At 30.3% G+C, this 19,214-nt stretch overlaps 1 protein-coding gene across 1 annotated transcript; it reads right to left on the reverse strand.

Annotated features, from left to right (window-relative positions):
• Positions 1-2,438: 2,438 nt before the first annotated feature.
• Positions 2,439-3,466, reverse strand: LOC123214989 (LOB domain-containing protein 42-like). Its single transcript, XM_044635016.1, is given in 3 exon segments — positions 2,439-3,036; positions 3,127-3,288; positions 3,291-3,466. Coding segments are annotated over 3 exon segments (678 nt in total). The 5' UTR covers positions 3,316-3,466; the 3' UTR covers positions 2,439-2,545.
• Positions 3,467-19,214: the final 15,748 nt, after the last annotated feature.

Genomic DNA, 19,214 nt, shown 5'->3' on the forward strand with positions numbered 1-19,214 from the left:
AAATTCCATTAGCAATATTACAAGCATCTATTAGTTGTCAATTAATTCCGCACAATGTCATGATAATCACATTTCCTAAACTATTTTAAATTATCAATAAAATTATATGTATCTATTTTGAATACAAAAATAGATACACATTTGATAGGTGTCATCAACGATTAAGATGATTTTAAATTAAAGATAAAGTGACATATAATCACATAATGATACATATAAATATGAATTTATTTGTGCACTTAAAGTGAATACACATAATATAATGAGTAAATTATTTTTCCAACCGAAGGTCTGGCGTTAAAACACATTTCCGCCGTTACTTTGCATAAATAATAATTTTTCACCATAAATCAAACACTGTTAAAAAAAAAAAAAAACAGCATTAAGAAGTGAAATTATTATGTTATTGCTACTACTTGATTTTTTAAAATAATCATATAACCACAAATTAAAAAAAAATCATTTAAATATTCAAATTATCGTTGAACCCATGTATTTTCTTTTCCTTTCGCCTTTACCTCATTCTTCCTCTTTTCATATAAGTAGGAGTGCACATGAAGCATAATCTTATATTTATGGACAAACTATAATTTTTAAAAATCTTAGGAGTGTTAATAAAATATGTAGGGCATTTTTAAAAATTTTAAAAAAGTTTAGGGTGTTTAAAATTTTGTTAATTTCAATATGTCGCTCAATAATTTTAAAAATGACAATTATACCTTATGAAATTAAACAATTGCAACAAAATATTGAGTTCATAATACTATTTTTAAAATATAAGGGGGTTTGAGAAGATTGTAGGGATTGTTTGTGAGCTTTTAAATCTTTTAAAAGTTTGATTTTAGTTAGATGAAAAAAATATTATTTATGTGATAATAATGAGAAAATGGTATTTACTTATTTATATTTAAGCCAAACATGATTAGTGTGTCTTGGATTTTAAAAAGGCCAAAAAGGTTATTTCTCACTCAAGTTTTAACTTATTTTCAAAAATACACCTATGTTGTTTCAAAAACTCAAATATTCATCTATGAGTTAATTTTTGTTAGAATCTTCTATTAGAGACAAAGGTAAAATCGTCATTTTATCACTAAATCTTAAAACTTTAAATATTTATATCATTTTCCCTTCCTAATTTGGAAAATTAATAATTTCTTTTCAAAATTAAGTTTTAAAAAATTCATTTTTCCACCCAACTCTAGGTCTCATACTTTCAATTTTTTATTTGCAACCACCCCCACAAACTTTTTAAAACTTTGTTTCACACCCCCCCCCCCCCCCCCCCCCCCCCCCTCATTTCAAGGGTTTCATCTCTAGTGGCTCAAGAGGCAATGGCTAGATGGCAAAAGGATGAAATGACAATGGCCCTCATCATTCAAATGTGTTGATGAAGGATGACACTTCATTGTCTAGAAGTGTCTAAAGAGAACAACACTTTATCGTCCTTCTTTGACACTTTTAGGCAATGAAACATCATTTAGCCATTGTCTATTGAACCATTGGAGATGAAACACTAGAAATGGGAGGTGAAACAAAGGTTTAAAAAGTTCGTGGAGGTGGTTGCAAAAGAAAAAATTTGAAAAGTATAAAACCCTAGAGCTAGGGGAAAAATGAATTTTTTAAAACTTAATCATGAGAGGAAATGGTTAATTTTCTTAATTAATAGGAGAAAATAATATAAATTTTTAAATAAAACAAAAGTTAGCCTATAGATGAATATTTAAGTTTTTAAAACATCATAGATATATTTTTAGAATATGATAAAACTTGGGTGAGAAATAATCTTTTGGCCTTTAATAAAATATATATATTGTAAAATAAGAAGGAAGCAGTAGAGTAAGGTTTGATGCGACCCAAATCTAAATAAGGGTCAACTTAAATAAAGAAAGATGAATCAACAAATTGGTATTTAAATTCTTTAAAATTAATTTAATTTTTTATTTGATTCAAATTAACTTTTGAATTAATTTAAATTTAACTTATTCAATTTAAGCTCCAATTGAAATTACACATCTATTTGCCAAAGGTTAGGATTATGGCATTAATTGTTAATGCATTTATTTAAGAAAAAATCCTGCAACATATATAGGCAATTACATCATCATTTGATTTTTTTTTTTTTCCCGGTTATGTTTCCTTAAAATTTTACTATAGATCTGGAGAGGAGTCAGCTCCACGCAGGATTTTCATATTCTTAACGAAATATTCGAAAATTGGAGAGGTAAGGTAACCACCAAAGCAATGTCCTCATGGAACAATCCATGCAAGAAAAATTGTATATACTTTTACAGTCACAAACTCCAATGGCGCTGCATGTTGAGCACCTGTCTCCTCTCTCAACTCAATGTGGATTCTCCCCACCGCCAAACCCTCAAAATCATTACCTTGATTATATAATCAATCAGTATATCAATCTTTAACCACAAGTTATGATCCAATTAACTGATAAAACATAAGCTTGATTATAATTAAGAGCTAATCAAAAGGACTATATGTGTATTCATATTGCCCAACTCAGAGTTTACACCTGTTACTCTTTCACTAGCTAGCTATCATTGGAACTACTGATTAAACCCAAAGTTAGTTCTAACCCAACAGAGCTCCGGGCCTCCACCGTCTGCAACGAGCTCTCTGCATTGCCAAGTGGAGTCATCAATATTGATGAGTCAAGATCCGTACCTTTGGTTGCGACAGTTGTGGCCGGGGCTTTGGGACTGCGGTTCCAGGAACGCTTCAAGCGGGAGGTATTGGTGATGAGGTCTGAACTGGAAGTGGGTTGTTCCTTGGAAGCATGGCGGATATCGTAGATCTTGAGAAGGGGAAACTGGTGTAATGCAGAAGAAATTGTCGTTGTTGATGAATTAGAAGAAGAATAAAAAGTTGAAGAAGAGTTTTGGCTTATGGGTTTGCCTTTGAGGACAGCATCAACCGCCGCTTGGCATTGAACCCATTTCCCTGACCAAAGCAACCCCACTGAACCTGATATCGGATCCACAATCCGCCCACAAGCCTCATACAGAAGTGACCTAAATATAGCTGTAAATTAATCATCAAAACACTCATGTTAATGGCACATCAAACCCACACTCAGAATCAAACCCACATCATATAAACAAACAAACATACCAGGGCGAAGGTGTTGGGGGCCGGCCTCAATGAGGTTGATAAGGCCGGCCCGGCCATAGAATTTTGCAAGAAAGAGAGTAGCATTGGCTTGGGCATCGGAAGATTTTATCCAATCAAGGCAAGGCTTGATGGAGCAATCATCACTGCAACCTTTTCGGAGGATCTACAACCATTGCAACTCATCCTCATGCTTGATAGAAAAGGAGAAGGGGAAGAGAGGAGTATTTATTGAGGAAGAGAAGTGACAAATGGATTGACGATGAGTTGGTGAAGGGGAGAAAGCGTAGTGGTTCAATATTAAGTAGTGAGAAGAAGAGCAGAAAACCAGGCGTTAGCTTTTATGTTACGCCAAATTTTGGTAAATTTTATTCGGTAAATGTTTTTTCATGGAAAATTAATAAATATTTCATCTATGAATATTGAATTTCAAACCTATTCAGCCAGATTTTGTTCTTTGCTTTTCTTTTACTTGTTTTAGAATTACCCCACATGCACCACTTTATTACATTCTCAACCATTCCATTTTCTCTCCCAATGCCTTCTTTTCTTTCCTCATCTTTTATATATTATGAAATATTAATACACATATGCGGTCTTGATCGTCAAAGTCAAATTTAATTGATTAAAGCTTTCAACCAAACCGATTTGAGATTGAATTTATATTTAGGTCAAATAAGGTAAATTAATTTAAAATTTCAATTTGACTCAAATTCAAGAATTAGTTATTATATTTAATGATTTTTTCTTTAGATATCGTTGTTTGTCTTTTAAATTAACTCAAACTCAAATTCAAACTAATTACTTTATATTTAAGTTAAGTTTGAATTTATTCTTATTAAGATTTGGTTCAATACGTATCCATTCAGGTTAAAGTAACACCAATTAACTACAAAGTATTTTTGAGAAGGATGAAGTTATAGTGAGACTGAGTTAAAATTCATGGGTTTAACGAGATTCTATTATCCATTAATTTGAGCAAACTAATAAATATGAATATGTTTTATTTTATAATTAAAAAATGAATATTTAAATTATAATGAAAGTTTCTAATTACACAATTATGATAGAATATTGACAGATAATTCATCCAAAAAATGTGTTATTTAATTTACAGAACATGTTAATTTATTTATATGTCGTATTGACACCATTTTGTGATATTTTTAATGCAAAATCAATACATTTTACAATAAACCAAAAAAAAAAAATCCAAGTACATATTGTCATAGTTCAAAGTGAATAATCTTGACACATACAATAAAAGAAGAGCATATATGGTCAAGACTGAGAAGTGCATGAGTGGAGTCATATACATTACTAAAGAAGGAAATAAGTCATTCCTATATAATTTGGTCTAGAATTATGAAGTTGTTGAGACTTAAGTCTATGATAAATATAACCAAGATGAACCTTGAAGAATTGTATACTCAAGAATGTCACACGAACAATTTAGCTATGCCAAACCTCTACGTCAATATCAATAACATAAATGATATTTCATAAAAGGAGAAAAGACTATTTTCCACTTAAATTTTAGTTCAATCTCAAAGTCACACCCATGGGAGATAAAAAATTCAAACTCTCACCCATGACCAAACTTCTGTTAATTTTTTTTGTTAAAGGAAGAGGTAAATAATCATTTTACTGTTTATATTAAAAATTATAAAGTTTATTACTTTTCACCTCCTTAAGTTTTAAAAACTAACATTTTACTTTTATCTAATGTTTTTAAACTTTGAAAAGTAACATTTTCACCGATAAATCCAGAGTTTCCATATTTTTCAAAACGCAGTCATCCCCCATTACTTTCAAAAACAGTAGTTTCACCCCCGTTCTTCAACTTTATCTTCTGATGTCATCTCCAGAGTTGTCTCCGGCCTCCTCCTTCTCTTGGTGGAAGGCGGTGGTGCAACAAAGAGATGAGATCTCCTCATCGCATGGTGCGACGAAGAGACGACACGACCCAGATGATGAAGGACGACTTTGTCGTCCTTCATCGCTCATCACGTTGTCCTTTGTCTGTTTTTCTAGATATAGACAACGCTAAGGTTTGTCCTCCGTTGTCTTTTATAACCGAAGAAGGAAGATCAGTAGAAAGAGTTGACCATCGGTGGTGGCCGGAGAAGGAAGCAAATCCTAAAGGTGAAATCTAAACTTTTCAAACTTTGAGGATGGGTTGAAATGTTAGTTTTTAAACCTAGAAGGGGGAAATGATAAAAATTTTGAAGTTCAAAGTTTATAGGTAAAATGATGATTTTATCTTTGTCTCTAACTGGAAATTTGGACGATAGTTTGGTCATGAGTGGGACTTTAGGTTTTTTATCCCCCGAGTGTGACTTTGAGATTGAACTAAAATTTGGGTGAGAAATAATCATTTCCCTTCATAAAAATATACATTGACAATAAGACAATCATTATGATTATAAGATAATAATATAAAAAAAATTATAATATAATATCTATATGAAAAATATTTTTAAAAATACATTAAAATCAAATACAATATTAATTTATACTTATTAATCTTTTAAAACAATTTGAGTAAAATAATATATCATTATTTTATATATATATATATATATATATATATATATATATATATATATATATATATATATATATTTATGGTAATTTTTTATTTTCACCAACTTAAGATTATCTAAAATAAACAAGTGTTAATATCAACGTGATGAGATATAGGATTGTAACTACAGTCAAAGAACTATTTCTCACCTAAGGTTTAATGCTTTCCTAAAGTTCTATCCGTGGGGTTTGAAAAATTCGAAGTTCCACCTATGCGCTATTAACATTATAAGAATATGTTAGTTTGCGAACGAAATGACTGTTTTACCCTTTAAAATTGAAATTACAAAAGTACCCTCAATTACAAAATATAAATTCAGTAATTAATTTATAAATTTATGCAAATTTGACCATTTTGCCATTGATCTAGATTACCAATTTTTTGTTTACAGAACTGCAATTGTAAGGTTGGAAATGTAAAATAGCAACATCAAAATCATGGTCCATAGAACTACAATTGCAGGCCAGCATCTTTTCATGTTTTTTGCTCTGGATGAATTCAATTGGACTTGAAAATGTAAAACAATAGAATAAAAATCATAGCATTTTTGTTGTATACGTTATCTGAAATGGACAAACTCTGAAAATCAAAATTTTATCCTGGAAAGTAACTAAAAATCAAAACCAAATAATGCATGCAACAAAACTCAATTGAAACTGTTGATTAAACAAGTTAAAATGAACATGTAAACCTAAAAAGCAAACAATTCACAACTCAAACTGAACATAATGCAACACAAAATCAACATGTAAACCTCGGGAAACCAAACATAATGCCACTTTCAAACAAGTGTGTTTACAAAATAATTTATGCAGCATTTCACATTAAAATGTAGCACACACACTTTACATACAAAAACTAAGGTTCCACCATAGTTAATTACAGTAAAACATGGGTAGCAAACATTATTTCTTCACTCATCTTAATCTCCCCCTTATCAAAACAACTCTATCATGAATTTCAAAACCAAAAAACTTCATCAACAAGACATGAAAATAAAACATTTAGTATCCACAATGCAGTCTCCTTCATAGCAAAACAGGGTTTTGGTAATTGTACAGATGCTTAGAAGATGTAGAAACCTTGATTAGGAGATGCAGAAATGTAAACTGAAAATGAAAATGAAGATACAGACAACAAATTACCACATGTTGCATTTCAGAACCATTCATGCAAGTTCCCTAGAAGATGAAGCTTTAGCAAACTGGGACCTCGCAGATTATGCATTCATAGTCAGAACTGTTCTTTTCTATTTATAGTTAAATATGAAGCATTAGATATAAGCAAATATGTATAATTAATTAAAATGATACACATATTAGATATACCTTCTGATTTCTTCTGTTTTCATTAGAAGGAGTACGTTTGCACGATCTTTTGTTATGTCCCATCTCATGACAAAGGTTGTAGCGAACTGTAGAGGTCTGTATTCTCTTTCGTTCTTCATTCGGGTCTTTATTCTTGTCTTCCTCAGTTTACTAGCAGTGAGATGTCTAAATAGAGGTTGCAACTTCTCTTCAACACTATCTAGCTAGTTCCTTTTATCTGAAACTAGATGAATCATATCGGCATAAGTTTGCTTGTATGTAGGAATCATAAGCTTTTCATCAACAAAGTTATTAAACGAAGGGAAATTCATATGCAATATTGAGACAATAACATGCTGACAGGGGACCCTAGAAAGCTGCCACATGCCACAATCACATGTTCTTTTTTGAAGATCTAAGGTATAGATTCTACTAAGTAGAATAACTATGTCGATCACCTTAAATTTCATCAAACCCAGATGTACAATCTAGACATTTTTAGTTGCCTCAATGTTTTTTTCAGCCTTGCATACACTAGTGGGGGTAGTGGAGTTCCCACTAACATGCAACCCTTTATCTACTCTGCAGCCTTGTCATGATTCGCCTTCAATATAGTTCCAATAAGCTCAAAATGGGGAGCTCTCTTTCTTCCCCTAGCCAACTGTTAAAAGGCTCACTCATGTTATTTGTTATGTGGTCTGATTTGGAAGTGGTGTTACAACCAAATCGAGACCACTGATCGGGCTCATTATCTATCATTCATTTGTAAGTCTTCTCATCCACCAACCTAGCTTGTGACAATGCTTCTTGAAAGTCAATCTTATTTGCTGCTCTACAGACATTCCAGAATAGGTTTCTTAGTCGTATGCCCAAAATATTCTTCCTGAAGTTCATATACGCATGCCTCGCACAAAATCTGCTACTTGCACTAGGCCACTATGTTTCCAGAGTATTAATTAGGCCTTTTGGCTTATCACTCATGAAAGTGATATAATGCACATCCCCTAAAAAATCATGTAGAAGCTTTATGAAATAACCCCAAAGGTTATTGTTCTCCACCATACAAACACAAATAACTAGTGGAAATATTTCACAGTTAACGTTAATCGAAACAACTGACAACAACAACCTTCCAAAATATACTTTTAAGTGACAACCATTAATGCCAATGAAGTGTCTGCATCCCTTCAAGAAACCTTTTTTTTGGGCTGAAAAACTTACAAAAAATCTATGGAACCAAGGGGTGGGTGTTATCTCTTCCCTTATTACTTTTAAAACTACCATCGACCATGGATTACTCTCCCTAAGTATTTCACAATACTTGAACAACCAATTGAAAGAGTCCGAGTGCTTCTTCACGGTCATCCTAGTAGTAATCTTCCTTGTATGGTATAACTTTTCTTGTTCACTTTAATAAAGTAATCTTTCTCCAATTGGTCTACTAAAGACTTAATACTTGAACTTTTTTGTGACCTTATGAAATCACCTATCTTTTCTACAACCTAAGCAGCAGATACATCCGGGTTGTTTTGAACTCACAAACAAGTGTGGTTATTTTTATAGATTCTAATTTGATACGACTACTCATCCACTATCATGACAGTGTAAAGATGGAATGGGCAGCTATCAATTTTACAAACCACCTTAATTCGTCTCTTTTCATTAGATATTTTCTTCACCTCAAAGCCTTTTTGAATGTTGTAATTCCTTAAGATCTTTCTAAAGTGGTCTACACTTTCAAAGACTTGACCCACCTCAAAATGTATTTTTCCATCGGGTGCATAAGTGAAAGCTTTACCCGTTATAAATCTTGATAACCTAGCTACAACATCACTCTCTGTGCTTGAAGAATCAATTTTTCATTTCTGCTCTCATCCTTATAGTTAGATAGATCATCATTTGTCTCTCTTTCATTTTTAGCTCTATTATTAACCTTTATCACTGACTTATTCTCACTTGGATTTTTCTCATCGTCTTCAATAACCTTTTTGTCATCTTTAGAAACATCACTCCAATGATACACATCATCATGAAATTGTGTCTCACTTTTATCAAATTCATTACTCTAATCATTTATAGGTTGTGAAGGTGATTGAGGTGGCTGTAGGGATGGTTGGGTAGGTTGTGAGGATGATTTAGGTGGTTGTGGGGATGGTTGGGCTAACTGTGGAGGTGATTGAGGTGGTTGTGGGAATGGTTGGGTTGGTTGTGGAGGTGACTGAGGTGGTTATGGGGGTGGCTGGAATTTAGTGTCTATGGGTGGCAATGTTGGCTTACTTTTGACTATGTTAATTGGAAAAAATTCCACCAATATATCAATATTTTTAACTCCAACTTCCACATATTATGCAAAGACATCGCACACTTCTTCATCGCAATCTATTACAAATCTTTCCTCTCTATTAGGCTTCCTTGTCGTAACTAATATTTTCTCACCGGGTACAAATACACTTCTTCATTCTCATTAGCAATGCATTTTTTATATCCTTTATGAAAACGATGTAATTGTACTCACCCGAATCCACATTGTTAATTTTGCAATCAAAACTGCATACGTGAAATCATAGATTAAACTGCATAGATGGCACCATCCTATAAAAATAAATGCTACATGAAGTTATGTTAAATCACATATTTAGAGCAACCAAGCAATTAATCATTTGATAAACTAATTCAGTTACATTATTCACTCATAACATACAATAAGCATAGAAATAATTTGATCAACTCATTTGGTAAACTAATTTAGTCACAGAAATAATAAATCATACAGTAAACACATTATAAAAAGAAGCATAAAACAAGTGATAAAAAGTTCATAAAGATTTTAACCTTAAATTAGTTCATAGCAGTAATCGCATACTAACATATAGTAAACACATTACAAAAATAAGCATAAACAAGTGATAAAAAGTTCATAAATATATCATTATAAAACAAGTTCATAACAGTAATCACACAATAATATGTGTAACAAACAAACCAAATAAAAATCAAACAGAAATAGCAACACAAGTTCATGTATAACAATAATCACAAGTTCAAAGCATTTATCACAAACTAACATATTGATATAAACATATAGTAATATCAAACAAACAAACCCCAGGAGAACTCAACCCTAAACCATAAGTTCATTGCAATCAAATCCTAAACATAAGTTAAATTTTAATCACAACAGAGCTATATATATAGACAGTAAACACACAAACATATAATATAACCTATCAAGGACTTCATATGTTCTGTCATACAAAAATACAAAATATATAACGATGACAAAACCCTAAATTATCATATTGTAGCTACAGTATGCTATTCTCATGCAAAACCATATACAGTAATATTAACCCTAGAAAAACATACATTAGTCAACAATGACGCTAAACCACAACAACACAAGACTCATCAAAAAATCATTCCAACATAGAAAAACAACAACAAAAATACAAGCACAGTAGATTTTGGAACAAATAAAACAACGTGGATAAAACAAACCTCAACGGTACGAAATGACTTCTATCGCACTCAGTTGAAGTAGTCTTCGGCCTTGTTGGTGCTTCAAAAGACACGAAAGAACACTCCAATGATAGTTGTTGTCGTTAGTAAAAAGCAAAACCCCACATAACCTTTTTCGTTTAAGGTGGTCATCCTTCTTGCTAAAAATTGTACTGCTTCACTCTTGTTGATGTCATCACTGCCTTTGCAATGCTATTCACCGTTTAACATCTCAAAAGCTCACAAATCTCCCCAAGTTCTCAAAAGAGTTTCTCAGGAAGACTAAACGTCGAAGAAGGGAAACAAATAAAGTATTTCATTCATTCTTTTTTTTACAAAGAGTTTGAAAAAATAGCCTACATGTCACGTTTTCATTCATCCTCCGAATAATAAATTAATAAATTATTTTGTGATTTTTTAATTCTCGTTAAATTACCATAACACCCTTATAATGTCGATATTACAGTGAATGTTTTCTTCTGTAACTCTTCCTAGTCATTGATCTCTGCTCAGAAAAATTTGAATCATCCATTTCAAATCATTATCGCATTTATTGTGCCTACCAGCGTTGCTCCCGAGCGTGGCGATATGCGCCGCCAAATCATTTTTCCATCGTCGCGTTTTTCATCTACCATCCACGTGTCCTGCTCGATTATTGTCATTCCATCCATTGCAAATAAATTGTCCACGTTCTTCGTTGCAAATGACATGGAAGGAAAATGCATGCCATGAGTTAGTATGCACAGTGTTGCGTGTGTGGGAATTCTTCCCCACATATATTATTTGCAGTTGTTCATTTTTTTAAGTGATTTTACATTTTGAATTTACTGTTTCAACTTTTATAAATGTTTCATGTATATTTACTGAAGTAAAATACTAAAATACCCTTGCTCATTAATAGATTCTTTTAACATTAACAACATATGGAAGAGACTTCGGATTTTTCAAACCCTACTAGTGGAACTTTAGAAAGCATCAAACCTTGGGTGGGAAATAGTCTTTTGGCCTTGTAATTAAACCTTCATATGATATCGTGTGAAAAATTGAAAAGGCATGTGCAGTGCACGAGTTCAGACCAAATTAATAAAAAGTCTACAATCTAATAGTTTACACTAAGTAATCACTTCTGATTTTCAGGAGTCCATGCATTGCAATAATAATAAAAAAATATTATTATACATATTTATTTTAAATACATAAATATATATATATATATATATATATATATAAAATATAATTAAATATTATTTTAAATTTAAAATTATTTCATCATAGCTATTTGTAAAATGGGTATACATAAATGTATTATTAAAAAGAAAAGTCTAAAGTCAAAAAAACGGATGGGACTGTGGGCGCCCAAGATTGATAGCCAATGGTTTTCAATTATTCATATATGGGAACTTTTAATTAATGAAAGTTTTCATACTATTGATTGAGAATCTAGAACCCAGAAGTAATTGATTAAAAATATTTATTCTGTGCACTCTGTAAAAACAATATATATGTATATATATTGAGTGGGTAGCGGTTAAATTACAAAATTTAGTTGCATTAAATTTTTTTGTGAGTAATACAATTAATAGGTGTTCAATCAAATTGACATGTAGAACATAGTTTAATCTTCACTGTATATCTAAGAAATCCTTTAGGGGGCATTTGGTTTTGGTTTTTTAAGATTACCTTGGTAATCTATCTTTTATTTTCTTATTTGTTTGTTAGTAATAAAATATTACAGTAATATTCTATTATTAATGCTAACGTAACAGAGAATAGATGTGATAATCTGATTATCACTTTTACCTTAGGTATTTAAAGATTACCGAGATAATCTTGATTTTTATTATAATTATGTTATTATTTATTAATTTTTTGAGACAAAAATAAATTTATTTTTAATTAATATGATAAATAATTTAAAAATAATTATATTCAAGGACATTTAAGTAAATTAATTTATTAGTAATCTTTTATTACGTTTAACCAAATACAATAATTATTTATACCTACTAAATTTTATCAAACATAATAATTATTTATACCTAATAATCTTCTAAATAATTTATCATCAAGAAATCTTTTTATTTTGGTAATAAAATATTACTTAAACCAAACGCTCCCTTAAAGTGCCTTTGATTAGACAATACAAGATTATTCTAATAATCAATCAATTATTATTTGTTTTGTTAGATTATAAAAAGTTATTGTCATATTTTAATACTAAGATAATATGATAGATAGTATAGAAAATGATTTTATCACATTCTCTTTAGGGGTGTTTGGTTTAAAGGTTAAAAAATTACTCTATTAATCTATTTTTTGTTACTTATATTAGTTTAAGGTTTAAGATTTAGGGTTCTGTTTATAAGTAATAAAAAATTTTAGTAATCTTATATTATTAATAGTGATACGATAGACAATCTAATTAATTAACTTCATCTTAGATATTAAAAAATATCAATATAATATTGATTTAATATTTTTTATTATTACTTATTAAGTTTTTGAGGACAAAAATACCCTAATATATTTTAAAATAATTAACACCAAGACATTTAATTAAAATAACATTTTAGTAATTTTTTATTACATTAAATCAAATATAATAATATTTTATATCAGTAATCAATCATTGTGACAATATTTTATTTTTAGTAATAAAATATTATCTTAACCAAAAGCACGTTAAAGTTTGAAGGATCACTAAAGTAATTTTAATATTATGACAATATTACCTTTACTTGGTAAATCTAGTTTAATATATTATGGAATTTATGTCTATTAATATTAAGGGTAATTGATTTTTGCGATAGTTTATTGTTTTTTTATAATAAAAGATTAATCAAACCAAAAACACATTAAAAATATGTTTGCAATGATAAGGCCGATTAAGTAGATAGTTGAAAGCTTAAAAGAGACCCACAAACTCGAATTTTTGCATTGTATAGGTAATCACTAAATGCTAATTTAGCAATTATCTTTGGTCAATGTAGTAGATAGGGTTTCATACTTTCGTTAACTAAACATAGTAGAGATTTTGCTATTTTCTTAGTCAGAGAAAAAATTTGTGTAAGAGTCAGTATGATTTGATTGAGCTTGGGCTTGGCCTAGATAAATGGGTCGGACCATTTTATGTGGATATTGTTTTTGGTGCTGCTTTTTGGGCCATATAGCCCAAACAATAGTTTACCTTGAATTCGGCATCTCAGTGCTCCATTCTCAATACCTTTCTTGTGGGAAACTCTACTATTGCAATACACATGGTCAAATTTAGATATGTCAAAGGGTCAGGTTAGCCTGTGACATGCTCAACGGGTTGTGTAAGCAATGCTGAATAATATCAAAATATTATTCATTTTGGATTGGATTTTACAACATAAAAAAATCTTAAGAGTACCAATTTTTTCACTGTCTTCAAATGATGTAAAAGAACTCACACAAACTTAACATCTTTTATATATTTTGTGAATTGTTATAATTTCAATGCTAAGTAGTGGGTATTTGAAATGTAATATAACAAGAATAATATGAGATGAGACATACAAGTAAACGGAATTGTGTTAGAGAGAGAGTCAATTTGATTCCAAATCCAAATCACTAGAAAACAAATCAACAAAACCCAGAAAAAAAACATTGTATTCTTCTGTTATTTTCATAACCTCTCGTGGCCGCATAATACGCGGCTCTTTCTTTCTTACATCGATTTCCTCTGCTATTATCATCACCCAAAATACGAGGACAAAAACATATATGTGTGTATATATATATGCACTTTCTTATAATTTTCCCCAAACATGCAGTAATTATAAATTCGAAGAATATTGAAATTACATTTTTGTTTCCTTTTTCTGTGTAAACACTCGATTGTTTCTTGTCTTGATGCACTTTTTTCTTCTGTGCATTAAACAAGACAAAATGTTCACTGGAATGAATGAGCAATTAATTAAATACTATACTATGCAACTTTCCAGTTTACACTAATTTACAATCACTACTGTCCATCTAACTTTCAATTCAACTGCTTTGCTTTCTTCTGTTTTTTTAATATTTTCTTTCAACTCTTTTCATGAAATCTCTTTCCAAAAGTTTGGATTGATCCCACTTTCTTTCCTTTTGCAATTCTCATTCTTGCTTTGCATGCACCATAACCATATCCTTATAAATACTATATTTGTTACGTGTATAGTAACATTAGGTATACCCATTTGTATAGTAATGATGTGATGTGATTGGAAATTGATTTATTTTTTAATTCAAATTTATTTAATCATACGGTGATATATTAATATTAATATATAAATTAATAAGCGATGTTATATATATACATACAATTTGAATACACAGATGATATATTATAATGTAATTGAGTTTTATTTTATTTTTAATTCAAAATCATCAAATTATATAATAATATATAATTTATATACATATAGTTTTATTGTAAATTAATATTCATGGTTATATATATATAAATATATAGTTTTATTATTGGGTTTATATGATTTGTCTCATTTGAGATAAAATATTATTAAAAATAAGTTCATAATTATCGTAAAAATGTAAGGATTTTGTTAACATATAAGTATAAAACATTTGATTGTGAGTATGTTTGATCTTAATCAATTTCACAAGGGCATATGAAAAACAGCCATTTGTTTACATTTCTATATAAACGTAGTTGAGAGACTTGAGACTATCTATATATGTCATAAGATTGAATACTAATATTACACAAAGAAGGCATCAACAAAGGTAAGTCTCTTCTTTCACAACACAGTCTGATGCATGGTTTGCGTTCTAGATAGAGTGTATAATACGTATGTTTCAACTCAAAGAAAACATGCTTCAAATGTCAGTAATAAGAATGGTGTTATGACTCATAATGAATTATTTGTAGAGAATTATGTGGATTGCATCCTTGCAAATGCAATACTAGGTACACAACGAACCCAATCAAACTTAAGTCCATGGTAAGGAGCAGGCAAAACTATGGTGATACCATAAAATCACCTGTGAAATAATCCTGCTATCACTTTTATTGCCATTAGCAATTAATTAACAAGGTAGGAGAGGTGAAATCATATTTTGGTAGTTAGGGTAATCACCTATTACATTTAAAGGATTTTAATTCATTAATCAATCAATCAATTAATATATTAGATTTAAATTTTATAAGATATGGAAGCTTCCAAATGCATTAAACCCTTGAAACAATACCTAATTTTTGCAAATAAATTACATTCAATTTAAATCAAACTAGCGCAAGATATATAGAAATTAAAATTTTGTATTGTTGCACAGAAAATTCTTGAGTCTCTGTAATTATATACATAGGTTACTTGTGCAACTTCTTCTACTACATGAAAACAGAAAATACAGAGATTCCGGAAATTAATTAATCAATTAATTCTCAGCTTCTGTACACACGCCATGAAGATGATATGGGGTCATTTCTTGGTTTCTGATTCTAGGAAAGTGAAGAGAGTTGTAAGCAAATACCAAAATACCCTCGTTTTTCTCCCTAATATTACAAGAAAAGTGGAAACACTAGAAAGAAAATAAAGAGAAAAACCTGGGTATTTTGGATATACATAGAACATAAAATTCATCAAATATATCAAAATACTGAAAATGGTGAAAATATTAAAAAAAAAAAAGGAGAAAGAAGAAATGAATAACTATAATTGTACTAGTTGTGGAGAGGATCTGGGCAACTGGGGATTCTTCGTTTATCTTCTTGAAATCCTTCATCATCGCGATCATGAGTCTTGAAGTAAAAAGCTTTTCCATGGAAGTAGAACTTATGGATTGGGTCATGTTTGAAGCTCTTCTTCTGCTTCATAGAGCTAGTAGAAGGGAAGTTGGTGGTAGCCTTGTTGATGGCAAGTTTTGTGGATGCCGGAAACACCCTGATAGCTTCAGCTCGACAGTCGGAGCAAACCCAAATCTGAAAAACCAACATGCAGAAGCAGAAGAAGAAGAAGAAGATAACCACCGTAGCTCCAGGCTTTGTCTTGCCAACAAAAAGTGACATCTCAGCTGCACCCACATAAAGGAATTAGTACAAGTATAAGCTAACAGAAAATGAAGCACACAGTGTACTACAATTGCTCTCTCTGTGTGAAGAAGAAGAAGAAGCAAGTGACGGGCAAATTGGGTAATGACAGAGAGTAAGAGAGAGTGATAGATGGATGGCGAAATGGAAAATGCCCCCACAGTGGCCCACGTGATGAGAAAACACCCATCTCCATTACCCATAATTCTACATAGCTAATGTTTAAATTATCTGTGTTTCTGTCTGTCTGCAATTATAACCATGCATGAATTTATGTTAAAAAAAAAAAAAAGGCTATTAACAAGTTTTCACTCAATCTTAGACGAAAATACTGTTTTACCCTTTGAATTAGAAAACTTCAATTTCTATCTAATATCCACTTACTTTAGTTACTTTTGTTATGTGAGAGTATATGGATCCTTCTATATTCTTTTTTTCACTTTATTTTTTTATTTTATATTTTTCTTTCCCCTCTCATCTCTGTTTGTTCTTATTATTGACCTCAATCAGTTTTCTAAAAGTTAGATATAAGTTCTATCAATTTTAATCTCTTTCTTATCATTATTAGTAATTGTGTATCGTCTCTCTCTTATCATCATGATTGTGCCTCCACTATCTTTACCAATGGCCAATTCAACTACTTTGTCCTCATTGGTGATTGAAAATTTTTTTAAGAGTTCAAATGATAAATTCTTAAATTGGTTATAATTTTAATATTTTTAAGAGTCTAAATGACAAATTTTTGAATTAATAAAGATATATAAGTAATATGATATTTTTATCAAGTATTAAAAAATATTTTTGTAATTTCAATAAAAAGGGTTAAAATAGTCATCTTTGTAAAAATTAAGCAATATTTATTAATAGAATTGGATAAAAGGTGAAAATTAGATTTTTCAAACTTAAAAGGTAGACAATAGAATCTCATAAAAGTTTGGGTTGGGAAATCGCCAGTCATAAATAAATCTAGTAAATAATTATCTCTTACCACGAAATTTTAACGCCAAGATGTCTTGTCATAAGAAAAAGAAATGCGATTATCTATTTCAAGTAAAATAAAATAAGATTAAGCCCTTAATCTCCTGGTTAATGATTGATTTATTTCCACTTAATTCCTAACAAAGACATAATAATTAGCGTGAACCGCATGTAATTAATGGATATGGAGGTGTAATATTAATTTAACCACGAATAATAATAATAATAATAATAATAATTTGGTAAAAACGGACATAATAATTGTACTATAAAAATAAACAAATAATTAACAATATAAATTAATTTATAAGAAGAAGAGGAAACGTGGGGTGGCCGAGGAGGAGAGACCGGCCGGGAATCTCGCGGCGGTGCTATTTAACAAGTTATTTTATTCAATTTTCTTACTTGTGTACCTAATTTTAATGCAATCATGTGATTTTTTTTCGAAATTAAAATAAAATTGTACCATTTTCTCAATCAAATTTTGGACACACATACAATACTAATATTATATATATTTTATTATGATTGAATTGACGTACGTATATTCGATTTGAAAAAAAATAATTTTTCATGCAAAAAAATATTAATCCACCTGCTTTTTATTTTTATTTATTATTATATCTATAATATATATTCAAGGAAATGTCACTTCGAAATGATCTGACTAGACCAGCCGTCTAGTCTTTTGCAAATTGAAATTTGCTTCAATTATTAATTTATTAATTAATGTATCTATCTACCGTCTACCCTCATCTCCCCTTCTTCATCAATCCCATCCCAAATCAAAGAAGATCCAGAAAACACTCCAATTCAGAACAAAAAATTTAGAAGAGCTAAAAAATGGTGTGGCCTGTGAAAAGAAGAGAGCAGAAACAGAAAAAAAAAGTGGATTTTGTTTTGTTATGAAAAAGGAAAAAGAAAACTCCAAGCCTTTAGAGTCATGTGTGATCTCCATCCTAAACAAGCAATTGAAAGCATAAAAACTTTTGGCATCTGTGTTTGTGTGGACTTTGTCTTCTCCTTTCCTCTTTTAGTTCTTAGCTTTATCTCTTATTACCTTTGCCTTTTTCTTCTTCTTGACCTTATTCCTTTTATTCTGAATTTATTTCCTTATTATTATTTGTTTTGCCCATTTGGACTTCGCCCTGTTCATTCTGTCGACTCAAACACATTATCTCTATCATTTTCTTTCAATTTATACATTTTATGACTATGTATTGGGATCTCCCAAGACTTCCATATCAAATACCTAATATCTATAATCCGACTAACACAACCATAAATTAACAACAAATGCAGCATTCACCTTTACAACTCCTTTCAGACTTTAAAATATTGGTGAATTCATTCAAATCGAGTTAAACCTGAACAAGGGTCAGTTTGGCTTGCATTCAAGATGAGAAACTTAAGTCAGCTCAAATGTCAAACAATGACATTAAAAAGACAACAAATTAATGGAAAATAAAAACTATTAGAGAAATAAAAAAAATTGTTACGAAAGAAAAAGTATTTAAAAAGAGGTATTTCATCGTAGAATTATCATTGAATCCTCAATATTGAACTACACTGAGCTAAAACTTGAGTTTAACTCATTTAAGTTGAATATATATTTGAATTCAATTAATTTGACTTAAATCCACTAGTACTTCGAAATCAATTACCAATA

This window comes from Mangifera indica, chromosome 4 (genome assembly GCF_011075055.1).
Source record: "Mangifera indica cultivar Alphonso chromosome 4, CATAS_Mindica_2.1, whole genome shotgun sequence".
Classification (NCBI taxonomy): domain Eukaryota; kingdom Viridiplantae; phylum Streptophyta; class Magnoliopsida; order Sapindales; family Anacardiaceae; genus Mangifera; species Mangifera indica.